Source organism: Mugil cephalus, chromosome 4, assembly GCF_022458985.1.
Source record: "Mugil cephalus isolate CIBA_MC_2020 chromosome 4, CIBA_Mcephalus_1.1, whole genome shotgun sequence".
NCBI lineage: Eukaryota > Metazoa > Chordata > Actinopteri > Mugiliformes > Mugilidae > Mugil > Mugil cephalus.
The window spans coordinates 26,424,444-26,443,679 of record NC_061773.1 but is presented as its reverse complement, the minus strand read 5'-3'; the positions used below and the strand labels follow the sequence as shown (position 1 = coordinate 26,443,679).

At 37.7% G+C, this 19,236-nt stretch overlaps 1 protein-coding gene across 2 annotated transcripts in view; it reads right to left on the bottom strand.

Annotated features, from left to right (window-relative positions):
• Positions 1-228: 228 nt before the first annotated feature.
• Positions 229-19,236, bottom strand: part of LOC125006973 (butyrophilin subfamily 3 member A2-like) — a 92,786-nt gene continuing 73,778 nt past the window's right edge. Inside the window, exons 4-6 of one of the 2 annotated variants that reach the window (XM_047583525.1) lie at positions 7,520-7,798; positions 3,132-3,406; positions 229-375 (exon numbers count right to left, since the gene is read on the bottom strand). In XM_047583525.1, the coding sequence (XP_047439481.1) occupies positions 358-375; positions 3,132-3,406; positions 7,520-7,798 (572 nt within the window). In that variant the 3' untranslated portion in view covers positions 229-357. The remainder of the gene's footprint in view (positions 376-3,131; positions 3,407-7,519; positions 7,799-19,236) is intronic. The other variant, XM_047583521.1, reaches the window with a different exon arrangement.

Below are 19,236 nucleotides of genomic sequence, written 5' to 3'. Positions count from 1 at the left end.
CTACTTATTAAGTCCAGATAATAGAATGAGGCTGGAGACCGAGGACTGGTGACAGTGTCCCTGTCCATGTTAGGAACATATGAACAGTAGGAAGGATATACAGAAGTAAACAATCACACACAGTTCATCATTCATGAGTGGAAACATGAACACAAGGTTTCTTTCTCACTAAACTAAAACTACTGTCAAGACTCTGGACATGGAAACAGACGAAGAAGAAGAAGATGATGTTGTCTGATCAGATTTACTGGTAGAATAAGAATTAGTTAAACTTACCTTTATATTTTCTTTTGAAGTAAAGAACAACACCAGCAACAACAACAACAGCAACAACAATGACAATGACAAGAGCAACAATCAATCCAGTGTTTGGTTCTGAAACAGAAGACATAAAATTAATGTGACACAGTCAGTGAGAACAGCAGCATGTGTTGATGGTCCTGAAATCTAAACTGTAGCAGTCAGTGCAGATTAAAAGCAGGCTCATATTCCACATGGATCTAATTCCAGATTCCTTCCTGCTTGGGTTCACAGCTAACAGCTTGCTATTAGGTTGTGGTTCAGTAGTGAGGAGGCTTTGATGATGTAGCATCCGCCTCTTTCCTGAGACGTGTTGTGTTCATTCAGGTATGAAGGAGCTTTGAATCACTTCCTGCCCTCTCATTTTAGACCTTTTCCAGGTACTTGGTGCTTTTCCTCCTGCTGTATCCTGAGATTGAAAAACATGTCTGACCAGTCTGTCTGGAGGTTTTCTTTTCACCACACCTGAGCCCAAGGCTGGGATGGACTCTGGACTACATCTCAGAGACATCTTCATCTGATGATGCTTCTATTGGAGTTTTACTGGAGGACGATCAGAAAGGAGCCACATTTCTGACCGTGTCAATGAGAACAGAACATTTAATAAAAGGTAGAATTTGAAGAAGATTAGAAGAAGCTTTTTTATCATGAATTATAAATTTAAATGGAAACTGTTCACATTACAAATGAGTTGTAATTATTAATTTCAGCCAAACAGCAGTTGATCAGTGATTAAACTACATCACAGAGAGGTGAGACAAATCTGGGGAAAATAAAATAAGGTGGTTCCTGTTTATTACTCAGATATTTTCTGAGCTCTATTTCATGTCCATCTTCTCTTTAAGTCAAAACCTAATTGTGTTTTTTCTTCAGTTCTGCTGCAGTGATGAAGCAGCTGTTAGGAAGCTGCAGTCATTGTGGAGGAATAAGTTCACACATTTAACATATTTTTAGACCAACAAGTATGTGATGCTCTTTGAAACTGGTCCTCCAGATAAATGTGTCTATTTGAACAACAACCACAAGGAAAACTCTTCTTTTTTAAATCATCTATTGAACAGAAACATCAACAGATGTAATATTCCAGTAACTAAACCTTCTGCACCTTCAGCAGATTTAACTTCTCGTAGGTTTTATGTGTAATTGAGACATTTTCACTCTTCCAGATAAATTCCTCCAGTTGTAAAATGTTTGAAGGTTTTCTGGTCGTCTTAAATTCCTCCACAGCATTTAATGGATTAAATCTGGGCTCCATTTCATGTTTCTGAGCTGTTCCTTGGTGGATTTGTTAGTTTAGGATCATTATTCTGTTCAAAGGTTCACTTCATCTTTCAGACACATGTCCTCACGTTATCTACAGTCCATCTTTGACACTGATGCAGAGTTCAGAGTTGAATCAGTGACTGAAAGCGTCCAGTCTCTGAGGCAGCCAAGCTACCAAACCACAAACATTTCCACCTTCAGGCTTCACGCACGCTTTCAGCTTCTTAGACTGAGACTTAGACTTTAATGATCCACAAGGGACATAGTTTGGTCACAGTAGTTAAGTTTAACATAAAAGAAACACTCTTAATAAAACACAAGTAAAAAGAAAGATAAACTAAGCTAAGATTAACCCTCTGTAGTTCAGAGTATAATTGGTTTTTTGGCTTCTTTCGGTTTAACCTTTATATTTCATCTTGTTTGGTTTCATTCTTTTCAGCTCAACCTCACATGGGACTTTACAGCTATTTTTTCATTTTGACAAACTGTATTAACACATTGGACCTAAAAACCAGTAAAACCTTAAAATAGCAGTAGGATGATAAAACATATTCAACATACCATTTTTATAACTTATATATACATATACAATACAATTCTAAACTTTAACTTTCAAAAGTTTATGCACAAGTTTAGCAAATAAAGTTTATTTACTATTGTAGTAAATGTAGTAAATGCATCAGCCATTTTTTAAACAACTATTTATGGCCATTTCCAAAACTATCAGGTGTCACAATAAGTAATAATAAGTAATAATGTCAACAAAAGTGAGAAGTGTCTTGCTGCTACGTCGTCTTAAATTGGTCTTGGGATTTGGACGCACTCAACTCTCGAGGGAATAAAACTAGATAAAATATAAGTAGTGTCTAATAAAATAAAATAGAAAATAGTGCAAGCAAAAAGAAAAAAAGAACAGAATTAGCAGCATATGAATAACTGCACAAGAATTAGAAATGGAAGGAATGATAGCCAGTCTCCTGAAAAATCTCCAAACACATTGACTGTGAACAACTGATCTGCTCTAAATTAACTTCTATGATGCTTGTAATGTTTACAGCTAACACTAACACAATTTATCCATCTAAATATAACAGTGCTGCATTAAATCCTCCTTCATGACTGATCTCATGTTCAGTTGATGTTGAATCAGAGTCAGAAAGGACGTTCCTGTATCTGATCTTCATGTAGTTGGTAGTGGGACTCCTGTGTGAGCTGCTGCTGTAAAGCTCTCTGAGTCTCTATCTAATCAAACTACAGATAATTAGAGCTTCACAGACTCTGCAACTTTTTAGTTTGACTGTAGGAACAGAAATGTCTCTGATTCTGATGAGTTCAGTCTCTAAATCTTCATGTGGTGCTTTTATGTCTCAGCAGCTGTTTCTAAATCTATTCCAGCTTCTAGTTCTTCCTCTTATCTCTGCAGACACACCTCAATGAAGCCTCAGAGACTCAGTTTAAATCTGACTGGAGCTGCTCATTTTATGTCTGAATCCCAGTTTGTTTTTAGTCTAAACACAATTTAATGTTTTTGGAGACAGATGAGATGTAATAAGAAGGAGAAAACTTACCAGGAACAAACACATATGTCTCAGTATAACTTCATGGTGGATTTCCTCTTGTGTGGATACACAGCGATAGTTGTCGGTCTTGGTCACAGTAGCTTTGAGGATGACACTGTAGATGCCTTTATCTCCTTTGTCCTTTGGTTTGTCAGCAGGAAGGATGTTTCCAGCTCCGTCCTTCCAGACTAGTTTAGGTTTTGGAGAAGCACCTCGAACTTCACACTGCAGCAACATTCCTTCCTTTGCTTCATGATGTGTTATGACAGGATTTAGAGCTGCACCTGTGAACACAAACAACAACTTATGAGAAACACAATATTAGATGTATAACTAGACACATGTAGCAGACACACAAAGGAACTGAGAAAACATTTCTCACTATCCCACGGTGAAGAGATAAACAACAGATAAAGACAGACATATCCTAACACCGAAGGAAACAATAACTAAAGTACACAGAACATTAAGATATTTATTGGTATTAAAAATCAATGAGCAACAAGATAAAGAGCTCATAATGTATATGTAGAAGTAGCAGCAAAAAGATTTTTCTATATGAGGTACACAGGAAAATCAGCATACCCAAATTAACACTGTAAGAGTTGATCTTAACACTTTTAAAGTGTCGATATGGGTCCACACCTCAGAGTATTAATTGAACACTTTTTCGAGTGTTGGTACCTTTACCATTTACACTATGTTAGTGTAAATTTGACTCTTATTGTAGTTTAATTTAACACACTGCCTAACACCAACCAGTGTTCATTAATCATTGAAACAGAGTCAGAAAGTTGGTGATTCACCTGGATGATCTAGACCAGGACTGTTGTATTAGAAAGCATTTGGTTTTACTGGTGTACCTAATAAAGTGGCAAATGATTTACCGTTTTCATCCATTATCAGCTGTTTTATGTGACTTAAAACATATTTAGGAGAAACTCAGTAAAACATCTGGATATAAAAGCAGCTCATAATTACATCTGATTCATCTCAGCAGTGTTTGATTTTAACTTTAAACCAGATTTAACTTAAAATACACATTTCTTTTGCACACCGGCACCTTCACTTAAATAAGGTTTCCAATAAAAGGGGAAAAAAACAGGTGAATCTTGCCTCCGACTCCTTCTTCAGCTACTGGGCCAAATCTTACACACTCACTAAAAAAAGTTTGAGGACATCTTTTATTGTCAGGGTTGAATCCTGTCAGTGTCAGTTAGTGGCCATATTATTAGGTACACCTGCACCATTACCATCTAATGTCTCCTCTACCACTGCTGTGTTCATAAACTCTACTGCTGTTTCGTTCCAATTTTAGTATACATCAGCAGCATGGCGGACTGCATCACAGATTATATCAAATTCTGTGAGAACTCTGTCCTGCCCCCCAAGACTACCCGCTGTTTCACCAACAATAAAACCATGGATCACCAGCGACCTGAAGACTGCTGAATGACAAAAGGAGAGCCTTCAGGTCTGGAAACAAGGAGGAGCTAAGGAGGGTACAGCACCAACTGCGGGACAAACTGAGGGAGGAAGGAGGAAGCTGGAGGTCAAACTCCAGCAGAAGAACATGAGGAAGGTGTGGTCAGGCATGAAGGACATAACATACTGGGGGTGGATGACGCTGTCATCTGTCTGCTGCATCTATCAGCTCACTCACACCTGGATGGTGGTGGAGGCTCAGTGAAAATAACTTTCTGTGATTTCTCCAAGCCTTCAACGCCAACCAGCCTTTGTTGCTGGGTGGGAAGCTGCGGTCGATGGGTGTTGGTGCATCCACTGTCTCCTGGATCACTGACTACCTGACAGACAGGCCACAGTTTGTGCGTTTGGGAAGTGTTCTTGCTCTGTTCCTGTTCACCTTATACACCACTGACTTTCAGCACAACTCTGAGTTATGTCACATCCAGAAATTTTCTGATGACTGCAAGTGTGGGGTGTATAAGAGGTGGACGGGATGATGAGGAGTATAAAGGACTGGTGGACAGATTTGTGGGGATGGCTGTAAGGAATCACCTGCTGCTTAACGTGGACAAGACCAAAGAGATGGTGACTGACTTCAGGAGGAAGGGAACAGCTCCTCAGCCCGTCAGCATCCTTGGCAGGGATGTGGATGTGGTAGAAGAGTTCAAATACCTGGGAGTGACCATCGGCAAACAGACTGAACTGGAGGACCAACAGTACAGCTGTTTACAAGAAGGCCTGCAGCAGACTCTACTTCCTGAAGAAGCTGAGATGTTTTAACGTGTGCAGTAAGATGCTGGAGATCTTCTACCAGTCTGTTGTGGCCAGAACCCTTTTCTCTGCTGTGGTCTGCTGGGGAATCAGCGTTGCAGCCAGTGACGCCAATAGACTGAATAAACTAATGAGGAAGGCTGGCTCTGTCATTGACTGCACACATGAAACTTTTGAGGTGGTGGTGGAGAGAAGGGGAACTTAACAAGCTGTTCATGTCATGGATAACCTTGATCACCCTCTCTACCAGATGATAGACAGACAACGGAGCTCCTTCTCCAAGAGACTCAGACAACTCCGTTGTCTCAAAGAACACTACGGGAAATCTTTCCTGCCTCAAGCCATACGCCTGTTCAACCCCTCGCCTGTATGTGACAGATAACACTCTGAGCATTATTTATTTTCTCTCCTTGTATACACTTCATCTATCTATCTATCTATCTATCTATCTATCTATCTGAAGTAACACATAATGATCATATACATGAAACTAAATGTCAGAGGATCATTACAGAAACACTGACTGATACTGGGTTGATTAAAATGTAAATAAAGAACATCAGTCGTATATTTGTATAAAATATTAGGAAATATGTCATTAACATTTAACCAGAGAGATGTTAATGTGTCTCCATCAGTGATACATGGAGATGGAAAGATCATCTGATTTTAACCTACACAGCTACAACAGCTGTAGACACAGAACTTTGACACCGACAGCTGCAGAGTTATCATCAGATCATGGGAGGACATATGGGAGGACGGGGGTAAGAACACATCCAGGTATCTGGACTGTACTTGGTTCAGAACTTGGGCAGCGACTGATGACGTTTCACTAGAACAGACACTGACACATGTTGAGAAACGTCGTCTGACTTTGGGCTAAATTTGATGAATCAGTCAGTCCTGGAGGAGCTGGTGTAGATATCTGACCTCTTCACCACTTGTAGATGATATTCTTACAGTGGAATGATTTATTTTAAATCCCTTTCCAGACTCAAAGACGTCCTCAACGTTTCTGTGTGAAGGCCTTAGAGAGCTCTTTATATCTTGGCCTAATAACGCTTCAGTATCAAAGAGACCAGCAGAGGTTTAGATGAAGAAGGTTCCACCTGTCGCTCTCTATCGAGCCTCTAATCACTGGATCTAATGTGGAACAGCTGATTCTGATCTGATGGATCTGAAGGTGACATCAATGTTTTTATTTAAATCAGGAAAAGGTCTAAAATAAATGTCATTAATAGACACAGTTTCAATGTGATGGACTTATTTATTCACATGTTTGATATTTATGAGCTTCACTGCAAACAATGAGAACTAATCACATGTTAATCATCAAACTGTAAACTGAGCCTTTATGTTTCTATGTATTATTTTATTACCTGGTGCTGTCAATGATCATATTTAGAGTTAAAGTTTAGTTTTTAGTTTGAATAAAATGATGAATGACTAAAAGCTCCTTCATGCTGGAGCCTTCATGTTGTTTGTTCTGTGATTCATGTGTGACCTGGTTGATTAAAGTCTCCGTCTAATCTCTAATCACAGACAATAAGAACTTCAGGATATTTTAGAGCCACATGTGGATCCATAGTTCTTCAGTTTTATTACATTTTAATAATTATTTATTCATTCTTCTGTTTCACATTCTTCTTTAAAATGTGACTAATTCTCATATTGTTTTTCTTCTTCTACAGATGAGATTGTATCAGCTGTTTCTGAATCTATTTTAGAGTCTGAGTGTGACTGATTCCTCCTCTTATTTCTTCCTTTATGTTCATGTTCTTGAAATTATTCATTCATACCACTAAGATACGAATTTAAACTAAATCTAAATGAACTTCTATGATGACCTGGAGGATCATTGTGGAGGATGGAGTTTGTGGTGATGATAAACTGGACTGAATTAAACACTAAAGTGTTTCTGTTATTTAGTCTAGCCACTGACTATAATGTCAAAATAATAGGAACATGTGTCAATTCAATAGTATTTAAAATGAAAACAGAGTTGAATCAGAAGAACTGAAGAATAGACGTGTTTACACATTTCTCACATATTAACAAAAAAAAATATTACAAACATTGTGAAGGTAGAAATTATGGGAGAAGGGAGTTAAAAAAATCATAAATGAGAACAATTCATGATTCAAATAAACACTCACCTTGCAAAGTTACTTTTATCTTTTGATCAACCTGATGACAGATTTCTTCTTGTGTAGAAACACAGCGATAGACATCAGACTTTTTCACAGTGGCGTTCAGGATAATGTTGAATTTTCCTTCACTTTGTGTCACCTGTTGTTCTACATCATGAACTCTGTTGTTATCACTGTCCAACCACTGGACTTCAGGTTCTGGAAAAGCACCTTGAACTTCACACTGCAGTAGAGCCCAGTCATCTGTTTCATCAAGGTTTGTGACAGATGGTTTTGGACATGAACCTGTGAACACAGAATAAACAACAGCTTGAAAGAGGAGCTTGACATATAAAACTAATAATCACTCTAATGATCAAATACATGAAATTAAACATCATGAGGGACAAAAAAAGACTGGAAAAACTGATAAAGAGGGCCATCAGTCAAGGCTCTTTAACTTCGGCATTTCTTGGCTTTGCTGCTGAGAAATTCCTTTCTTAGACATATGAAATACATACAACTGTCTATATGATGTAATATGGAGATATTTTCTGTACTTTCAACATTTCTTTTAAAGTGAAAAACAAAATTTATTTCACGAAAACTGTGCTCTTTTTTTAAAACCCAAATTCGCCTTAAATTATTCGTTAATCCACAAAAAAATTTAAACTAAACAAAAAGTGATTAACCCCGTGATGAGTTTTATGACCGCAAAAAAAATTAAAAACACAATTTTTGGTCATTTTTTAAAAAGATTGCCCAAAGATTAAACCCAAATAAATCGCCTAAAACGGAAACCCCACAAACAAAAAAAAAATTCAACATTTTTAAAAAATTTTAGAGAGAATAATGGTCTTTATCTTCAGAAAGTAATCGGAAGAGCGTTTTTTTGTGGTGAGTACAGTTACTTAACCAATAGAAAGTGCCCGGGGAAAACCAGATTTGTAGCCGGTTTTTAAAAAGACCTTCTACCATATAGGAAGTTTTTAGTTGGATTTTTGGATGTTGGAAAAACACTTTTTAAAAGGAAATTTTTTTAAATGTCAAAAAGTTAAATTAGAGGACAAACGTGAAAAATTTAAAAAACAAAAGGCTATGGTTTTTTGTTTTCTGGAAATTTTTTAAATTTAATTTACATAAATAAAGATTAGGTATTTCTTTTTCACCTTTTATGTTTTTTTGTGTTTGTATCCCCTTTAATGTTGGAATCCCTTTGGAAATATTCCAAGTACTTAAAATTTTTAAAGGAAAGGGGAAACGGAATCTAAATGAGGTAAAACCCCCTGGAAATTTAGTGAAAGTCTGTATTATAAAATTTTTAAATTTTTCATGGAAAATGGGGTTGATATTAAAAATACAAGCTCCAAAATTTTTTTTTTTAAGTCCCCCAAACCCAAAAAGACCTTATTTTAGGCAAAATTTACTAAAAAAAATAAAAACCCCAAGGGTTTTTTATGGTAAAACAAAGGTTGTTTAGTTCTTTTTTTCTTTTGTTATAAATAGTAAAATCCATTTTAAAAAGACAGAAAGTTTTGGGTTTTAAAATTTCCTGGGTTAAGATAAAATCAAAAAGAGAAAAGAAAATATAGTTAGAGTTGTTTGTGTAAAATCACCCAATGACAGTCAAATAAACTGAAGACAAGAAAAGAAATGATCCCCCTGTTTTTTTACAAAAAATTTTTTTGATCAAAAACTGTTTTTTGCTGAAGAAAATTTGATTTGATTTCTTTGGGGACCTGAACCTCACTTTGTAAATAATAAAGAGTCTTTAACGTTTCAGGGAAGTACTCACCAAAAAGAGCTAAATGAGGGATCTTTTTTGTTCCTGGTGGTAAGGGGAAAAAAAATAAAAAAAGGTCCTTCCCTGTCTGTCACTTTTGTTTTTTTGATAACTATGGAGGCTTTTTACCAGAGGGAGCTGTTCTTAAAAAATGAAAGATAACCTTTGAACTGTGGATCTTGACCTGAAGTCCATTATTATAATGACTCCCTGCACTGTACAGGAACACTCCTTCTGTCATTTTTCTTCCAGTAAAAGGTCTCAGAAAAAAATGTTGGTGGGAGTCAAGGGAAAAGGGGGTAAAATAGCTTCTCTTTTTCACTCTCATTTTTAGCGGGAAGAAAAAAAAACATTTATTGTGTTAATCAGTGTTTCACATCCAGATGATCAGTCAGTAACACAGTTTACATTTTTCCTCACCAACATTAAGGGTTTTTTTCAATTAGAATACTAAAAATATTTCACTATTATTATTTCACTATAGAAATCAAAAAGGCCCGTTCGTTAACAATGGAAAACAGCTTAATTAAATTTTCATCGGGTTTTAATTAACTGTTTCAATAAAAACTGTCTCGTTGTTTTTAATGAATTTGATGTGAGGTGATTCCCCCAGTCACCAAAAGGGCGTTTGTGTTATAGCGGGAATCAAAAGAGCATGAACCCCATAAAAACAGATGGCTGTCGGACTTTTTTTTCAAAGAAAAAGGAAAAAATGTAAACAAACATCGTGACAACCAGAAAAAACACGTGCGAACAGGGTCTTAATTTGGGGAATCTGTCTCAATCACAGAGCTTCACTTGTAAATAAGAAAGTTTTAAAATTCCAAAAATGCTTCTCCATCCCCCTTAAACACACTGTTCAAAATGTTGGAAGCTGTTTGATTTTAATCCTTCAATTTTTTCAGGTTACACTTCTCCCAAGGGGGGTTAGAAAAAAAATCAATGAATGCAGGGTAACCCCTCCCTCAGCCGGGACAAAAGCAGGTACAGAAAATTTTCTGGGAACCTGTTGGTTGAGGCTTTTTAATCAGATAATCCTCCGATCGTGAAACTACATAACGGGCATTTCTGACGGAGAAAACAAAAATGTTTTGCTTGAAAGAGAAAGAAGGGGAAGCTCGGTTCTCATTAATTTGTGGTCCATAAAAAATTTTTAAATTAAATATAATTTTGGTTCCTTAAAATAATTTCCCTTTTTTAAACTGGTACTTCCCCTTGGTGTTTTTTAACAAAACAAATTAAAAAGTTTTTTTGCGCTAAAGCTCAAAAGGGAAGTGTTTGGGTTCGGGAGTTGTAGTCTTTCTAATTTTCCAGGAGGAACCCCTTGTGTGGGTAAAAACGTAGTTCATTCAATCCGTCTGTTTGACATTCCCCCCTTTATTAAACACGACAATAATGACACTCGGAGTATATTTTAGTTATAAAAAATTTTTTGGTTTTATTGGTTTTTAAAAGTTTTTATTATTGTTTTTTGTTATTTTATTATAAGAAATGACAGGTAAATATGATCTGAAAAAAAACGTTGCGTTTTTAAATTCCCGTAAACAGAGGCCACCCGGAGGACGCAGTTCAGTCCCCCCCGGGTTAAAACACACCAGATTATAACCAAATCAAAAACCCTGATCATTCGTTTAAAACCAGTAAAAGAACCAGAAGGATGCTGTCAGTAAAGGGCGTCATATTTTATGGTGGGGATGATGTCGGGATTCCTTTTTTTTAAAAGGAGCTAACGCGGAAGGGGGCAGGGCAGATGCTGCCGTTATCCAGACCACTCACTAAACAAAGAGAACTGATCTGAAAACCACAGTCGCTCATTTCCATTAGACACTGTAAAGATTTATTGTTATTTTAGATTTTCTCACCTTGGGTCCCCAAAAAACGGGGTTCCAGGCAGGTCAGGAGAAAAACACACGAGAGGAAGAAGCTCCATCTTTTTCCAAGTCTCTGAAGGAGAAACTCGTCATCATTTTATTTGTTTGATATAAGGGGACTCTTGAGGAAAACCTTCACAGCTCACCGGCACCCCAACATTTCGATTTCCAGACTAAAGTGCAGGGGGGGAAGAAAACACTTCCGGAAAAAAACCTTCGAACAAAAGCCCCGTTATTTCGGAAAATAAAGTCGATGATGGACGAAAGGTGAAAGGACTCAGGTTAAGGCTAAATATGGTGAAGTGAATTCCATCTGGATGAGGAACAATTCACTCGGGAGTCTTGGGGCTAAAGTCAGTGCAGTCTTCACCTGACGTTAATGGGAAAAAGAGAAAAAAAAAACTGATCTGAATCTTTTCCTCTTTCAGTCATCTTTCCCCTCCATCCCCCACACCCTGGAATAAAACCCCTAAAGAGAAAATTTCTAATAGAAACAGCTTGGAAACTACATGAGTTACTGAAGAATCTAACTCGGGAAACTGTTGAACAAGGGGATTAACTTCGTGTTCCTTTGGCCCCAAACCAAACTCCATTTTTTAAAGTGTTTGGGGAGCCGTGGTTTCTGTAATAGAAAAATTTCATTCAAGCTTCAAAACAAAAATTTCTCCAAACAATGATCATCCGGTGAAATTCTCACCTTTCTGGGGCTTTTTTACATCAACTGAATGTAAAACATAAGAAAAAAGGAAAGTTTTAGTGGGACTGTTATATTAAAAACTTTTAAATTGCACTGTGTACCAATTTTTGCCAAGTAAGTGTATAATATTATAATTATCCTGACATGTTTTTTCTTTCATGTTTCTGTCATTTGTCTTTTTAATTACCTGTGTGTTAAAAATTTTAAAAACCTGTTTTTATTGTGTCATAAATTTAAACATTCATTTTTGCATTCTGATTGTGAAACATTCTGAACAAGGCTCCTTTTCCCTTGGAGTGTATAGTTGTTTTTTCATTTGTAATTTTTTTCTTGCAGCCTGTTTTTTATTGATGTGTGCATGTTTTTCTTTTTGGGATATTTTTATTTTTTGAGCACCATGCCTTTTTTTCTTCAAACTGGTTCTTTTTCTTTTTATTTAATTTTTCCTTTGTCTGTGCTGTTCTCTGTGTCATTTTTTTTTTGTGTTTTGTTTGATATTTCATTAGTTCATTTGTTTTTTACTTTTTTTTGAACCCCAAAAAGGATCAACTTGTAAACTGTAATTTTTTGAACACTTGTCCTCATACATCTAAAAATGAATTTATTTAAAGTTTGGAAAAATTTGCTTTTAGAAATGGACAAAAAAAAACGACTGTTATTTTTTACTTTTTCATTACCCAAACCTTTTTGATATTGTAACAGTTTCCTCTTGAATTTAACTTCCACCTTTATTTGAAGGGCGGTTCCCGTGGCGTTAGGTTGGCACACGTCCCCGCTGTAACGACTAAAGGATGAAAAGGGGTAGTGTGTGTTTTAAAACCCCCTTAACCTTCTTCGTATTATATAGGACAGAATGAGCTTTCTAACCAATCCGTGCTCTGTACATGAGTTTTGTTTTTAGGAAATTTTTGAATTCTTCTGATTTCATCGTAAAAGCCATTATAGGTTCACCACATTTGCTTTTTACAAAACCCAAAAAACATTGGTCAAGACACAGTTTAAATGAATGGGGCAGAGCACACAAGGGAAAACCCAATGCAAAAATCAAAATGTGGAAAAACACAGGATGTAACACGTGAGAAACACAAGGAGAACTTGGCACAGGGTAAAAAATGGAGAGGGGCCCCCAAAATGGTGGAGTTCAGTGGATCTGTTTCTGGTTTTTGCGAACAAAACTTTAGTGCGGTTTTTGACAAACAGTTCACACTGCAGCTCTGTTTTTCTTTAGCAGCTACTTTTTATTTTAATGTCAAGGTGATTTATTCAGCCCTGAAGCCAAAGGTTGTCATAATCTTTTACCAACCAATAAAATTTTTTTTTTCAAACCGGAAGAAAAGGGAAAAAGACACCAACTCCTCTACAGGAAATAAAGACAAAAAACAGGCAGCAGACACACCCAGATTTCATTCAGACGTTCAGTTACTTTCAGGTCGTCTCAGTCCCCCTCAGTCAGCAGGAACACCTTCAATAGAGGCTGCTTGGAAACAGCCTCTAGTCACAACAGGATGTAGAGGAAAATCTAAGTAATCTTTTTTTTTTTTTTTTTTTAAAAAACTTTAAAGGTGAATTTACACTCAATTTTAGCATGAGACTAGGGTCCAGATTTACTAAGGGTTTTCAAGTTTTTCTCATGCAAACTGCATTTTCTCCTGTTTGGTTTTGAACATGTGGTTGGGCTTCAAAACAAAAAAGAGGGGGATTGTTAGCCGTGCAGGTTTTGCATGAGAAAAGTTATGTAAACCTTTTGGGAAACTGTCTAGATGTCCCTCGTTTGGCCTTGCAAAAAAAAGTGGGTTTTGGGAAAACAATTTCTGAGGCATCAACAGGTACCAGTCAGGCCAGTCTTATTTTTAAACAGGAAAAGTGGCTAGTCTTTTATTAAAAAATTTTTTGAGCAATTGAAAAATAAACAACGTCAAAACACACCAGCCAAACACAATAAGCCGAAGCCCCTGTGATAAAATTTTAATATTTTTTTATCGTGGAAAGTTACCGTTAAAACCCCTCTGTGGCATTTATCCAGATATCGCCCTTTTGGGAAAAATTTTTCTCTGACTTTTGTTTTGGGAGAAAATGCACAAAGAGCAGCGACCGGGGGTGGTTATCCATGGTCCGGGGCGTCTGAGAGGCAGCAGCCCGGGCTAATGAATGACGCCCTGAATGAATCCGCTGGGTAAAGAGCCCAAAATAAATTCACCACAAGTTTTTAGAGGTTTACCGCTGGCTGGTTAAAATCTTTTTAGGAGGTAATGTGAATCCATTGTGGGAAACAACAACTGGTCAGCGCCTTTTTGTTCGTTTCAAAGAACATGAAGCTTCGGTTGTATTTAATGGAAGAAGGCAGGCTGCCACCTTACAGGAAACCCCCAAATGCCCATTTGGGATTAAAAAGGCTGCCAAAACTTAGGATACAGTGTTTTTTCAAAAGGCTCTATTAAAGTTGGTTTTAATCAGTAAACGGCATGTGAGGACACAAAAAAACGTGTGGTTTGTTTGACACAGTGGGGATTGCTAATCTTGATGCCGTGAGGGCAGGATGAAAGGTTAGTTTTACAAATGACAAAAGTTTTCATTTTCCATGGTGGCAAGGTTTATCCAGTTGCTTCAGACCCTGGGTCAGCTTTGGGAAATCCCAACTGGACCCCATCTTGTGCAAAAAAAATGTTTGGTGTGAGACTCGTCCCCTCCAGATCCGTCTTGTCATGTCGACATGTTGAAGCGACCATAGAGGGAACATGTTCAATTAAAGCCCATGCCGGGCAGAGGAACATATGTGTCCGAGCTAAAGTGACCTCTCATTGTAGAGAGGGGTCAGAGGGCGTCCGGTGCTAAAGTGCCTCTCTGGGTTGTTAAGCTCTGTGGGTCTGTGGAGGTTCTCAGTCTCCAGGTCAGGGAACCCCCCAAAGGGGGGAATAAAAAGGGAACTGGGACTGTAGAATAGTCAAACAAGTCCAGCCCTTTGAGTTAATTCGGGATTCCCCCAGCTTAGACGGTGAAAAAAAGGGAAGAGCTAGAAAAAGATGGATATGAAAAAAGATAGCGGAAGAAAAAATGGGTTTTTGTCAGACAGTCAAAGTACACAAAACACAAAAGGGAAATTTTTAAAAGGGCCTTAAATAGTGAAAATGCAAACCAAAAGACTGTGAAAATAAATTTACAAATTAAAAAACCCAGGGATAAATTGTCCGATTCATAAACTGCAGAATTGGAAACCTTTTGGGAGTGCATTTATCTTCTTTGTTTTGCCCGGCAGTCGGGTTTTACATTCGTAACAAGGTTGAAGAAAAAACAAATAATTAAAAACATCAAACCGCAATATTTTTTAATAATCTTAGATTACCATTTGATGTTAAATAATAAACTCAAAAACCAACAGCCATTTGCCCCGGAAGTTTTAAAAAATTTTCAAAAAAAATTCACTGACATTAAGTTGTAAAATTTTTTTTAACACAGAAAAATCAGTAAATTATACAAAATTTTATTACCATAATAATTATTTTCATCAAGGACATATTTGGGCCATTTAAATACCCAAATTTTGGTCTATCCCTCACCACTAGACCCAATTCTTTTATTTCCTTCCACAACGTTTCCCCCTTCGAGCTTCAGCAGATAGTGAGTCCCGTGTACAGGGGCAGGAGAAGGAAACAAAATGTAATTAATAAAAAAAATTTTTGGAACCAAAAAAGTCTTTAGACGCTGCAGATGGCAGGGTATTCCTAAAAAAAAACAAACCCAAGAGCTGGGAAGACCAGGGAAAATTAATGAGGGGTGGGCACACAAGGAAAACCAAAGAAAACCCAAAATGTGGAAAAACACAGAAAGTAAGAAGGAAAAAAAAAAATCCAAGGGAAGGGAAATTGGACAGGAGGAAAAGTGGGCGCGCCAAAACTGGGGGGGTTTATGTGGATCGCTTTGTTTTCTCACAGCCAAAGGTTTTAGTGCGAGTTAACCTGATGTAAAAATTTAAGGCTGTGTGGAAATAAATCCCCAAATAAAAACAGTTTTTCCTACAGCTTGTTTTTCTGTAACGATCTACTTTATTATTTTAATGTCGGGTGATTTATTCACCATGAAGCTCAAAGGCGTCATAATCTGTACCCACACAATTAAACTTTACTTTACAAACCCGAGGAAGAAAAATACACAAGCTCACACAGGAATGAAAACAAATACAGGCAGAAAAACCCCTAGATTATTTTGAGTTCAGTTTTTCGGGTTTTCTCAGTCCTGTCAGCAGGAACACCTTCAATAAATAAAACCTGCAGTTGATTGCTACGGTGGATTTGGCCACAAAAATTAAGCGGTACGGAGATGAGATGACAATGATAAGTGTGAGAAAGGTGTTGTGAAATGTTTTGTGATCCATTCTTCCCAAAAAGATTTGTTGGTGGTGTCACGAAAGTCATCAGGGGCATCAAACAACGCAAACAACTAAATTTTGACAGTGTCAAACCCTGGGAAGAGTTAGAAGAATGTGGGTTTACCGGGGAAGGTGTAATTACAAGGGCCCCAAACAGCTCAGTAAAACATAGATGTGTTAGACGGGTGTAGCGCCCCCCCAGACGTCAGGTTATTTTACTGAGTGCCGAAATCCTTCTTTTTGGGGTTTCTAAGGCAGCGGTAGGTTGCTGCAAAAAACTGTTATCAACCCTGTTTGTGTGAATTATTATTAAAAAAACTTTTTTTTAACCCAAAACCCGTTTTTAGTTGTTTTTTTAAGGGGTTTTTAATCACTCTATACATAAATGAAAAATAATGGTTATTCTTTTTCTATATTACCCCTTAAAATTCCTTTTTTTCCTCTCTTAAACCCCTCCCCATAAACACAAGCACTCTCTACAATGACTAATGAACAAAAAAAAACTATTTTTAAGACCCATGGGAAAGAAGAACAGACACAGGAAAATTTTAACGTTTATTTTGTTAAAATTGAACCACAATCAAATATTTCAATAAAGGGAAAAAAAAAATATTCAAGTGCAAATCTTAGATTTTTGTCCCTTTTCTATCACCCAAAAAATTAACAAAGAACCAGTTTTTCTTATTATTTTTTTCAATATGCCCCACATTTTCAAAAGCACAACAACCAAAATATTCCCCTATACCAGCACTTTTTTCATAAAAGAAAAAAAATAAAATGGAATGGGTCCCAGTGTGTCAGTGGATGTGCGGGGCCCGGTTCGACGCCCGGTTCGTAGGGGAGCCCGAAAAAGAAAACAAAGTCGACTACCGGGGAAAAGGCGTCCTGTCCTTGACCCTTTCGCGGACAGCTGTTAATGCAGCCTGGGGTTTGGGGCGGGTTCTCCCGTCCGTTCTCCGGGTTGCGTCCGTGGTAAACACTCACCGAGATTCTCATGCAGACGGTTTCACAGCAACTAAAAGGCTTCACCCCGCGAGCTGTCGTCGGAAGGCCGCCAGGGAAGTCCGTGAGCTCATTAGCTTCTAGCTGCATTCCTTTTTTTCATCTTTTCCTCTTATGTAAATCAAACAGGGCGCGTTCACTGAACGTCACTCTGAGACTAGTCCGTTTTTTCTCGACATCGTTTTCCCCAACCGGTGTTTACTTCAAAGTCTTTTCTTTGCTGTAATGTTTCCGCGGCCATGCTGTCACTCACTCTCCTCTCCGTCTTTTCCTCGCGCTTCTCCGTGACCCCTCTTCCGGTTCCGGCCGAACTCGCCCCTGGTCACGGATTGGATCTCCAAAAGGTAATAAGAATCAGAATCAGAATTCCTTTATTGATCCCAGAGGGAAGTTACTTTTCGCTACAGCAGCTCCTTCCCAAAGAGAACCAGTGTTAAGAACAAAGAGCCAAACAGGCAATAAGAATAAGTAAGAGAATGTAAACAACATAAGAAATATATATGTAAAACAATATGTACAAGTATATAGTGACATTGAATATAGGTTACTGCACAGTGGGGAAAAATTGGTTACAATAAATGAATGTTAAATTCATGTTATTTGTATATACATGTATTGGATCAATGTAAATGTGTTGAAACTTTTTGTGCTGCCATTCTTGGCCAGGTCTCTCTTACAAAAGAGATCTTGGATCTCAATGGGACAAACCTGGTTAAATGAAGGTTACAATAATAATAATAATAATAATAATAATAATAATAATAATAATAATAATAATAATACATGGGTTATGGGTTTACATAGTAAAGACCAGAGTCCCCTATTATACAGGGAATATGTAAATGAGATGAAGTGAACATGAGTTACTGCACATTATCAGTTTACATATGTTGATTAAGTAAGTATGGGTTCTACACCCTCAGAGTGAGGAGTTGTACAGGTTAATGGCCACAGGCAGGAATGATTTCCTGTATCGTGGTGCATAGTGGTGTGATCAGTCTGGTGCTGAAAGAACTCCTGTGTCTGACCAGCACGTCATGAAGTGGGTTAGACTCATTGTCCAGGATGAATTTCACCTTGTGAAGCATTCTCCTGTCTGACACCACTGTCAGAGGGTCCAGCTTCACTCTTGATTCCCTGTCAGGATGCGTCTGGTCTCTGTGTTCAGAGGGTAGACTGGTCCAGACACCAGGACAGAGATGATTCAAAGCTGTAAAAGTTTGTGTCTTCTTGACTGTTTGATGTGAGAAATGTTAGTTGTGTTTGATGCATTCAGGAATCAGCATTGTTTTAGATTTGGACAATCGATTCATTAACTGAGCATCTGCAGAGATGTTTGCAGTCTCTTAGGGAAATAGCTGCTGCTGGATGATGATACTGATGTAATGCACCACTTTTGCTGCTGAATAATTTTCAAACACATCTAGAGCAGTTGTTGTTGGACATTGTAATGGAGTTTTATGTATCCACGTGTAGAAGAAGAATAAGTAGAACTTGGATTTCTTTAGCGCACAAGAAGTGCAAAGGAACTGTAGGAGGTGTACTTGTTATGCAGTGAACCTGGGAGTTGTGTTTTCTGTTATGCAGACGTTATTTTCCCAAACTGTCTGGTTAAATTAATTCCATCTGGATTCAACCATGACTGTAGTGTCAGCTGAGGACAGTTGCACTTGGAGAAGCATGATGGGAGGAAACATCCTACAGTGTAGACAAATATAAAAGCTGTATGTTCTGTAACATGGAGAGAATTAACTCGTCTGCAGCTTGTGTGCATGGTGACTGTTCCTCTGTCCTCTCTGGTAAACAAAACACGCAAAGACATTTTCCTCAGACAAAGTCTCTTTGTTTGTTGGACAATAAAATCCATTGAAGAGGAGATTTCCTTTCCAAAACAAGAGGAGCACTGAATGGAGTTGAATCCAGTGCTGAGTGTCTCTCACAGTGTGGCTACGCGGTGGCACAGTCACCTCGAGGGCACGATGCCGGTTTGAGGCTGCTATGAGGTTCCTAAAGTCTGAATCTTTGTTT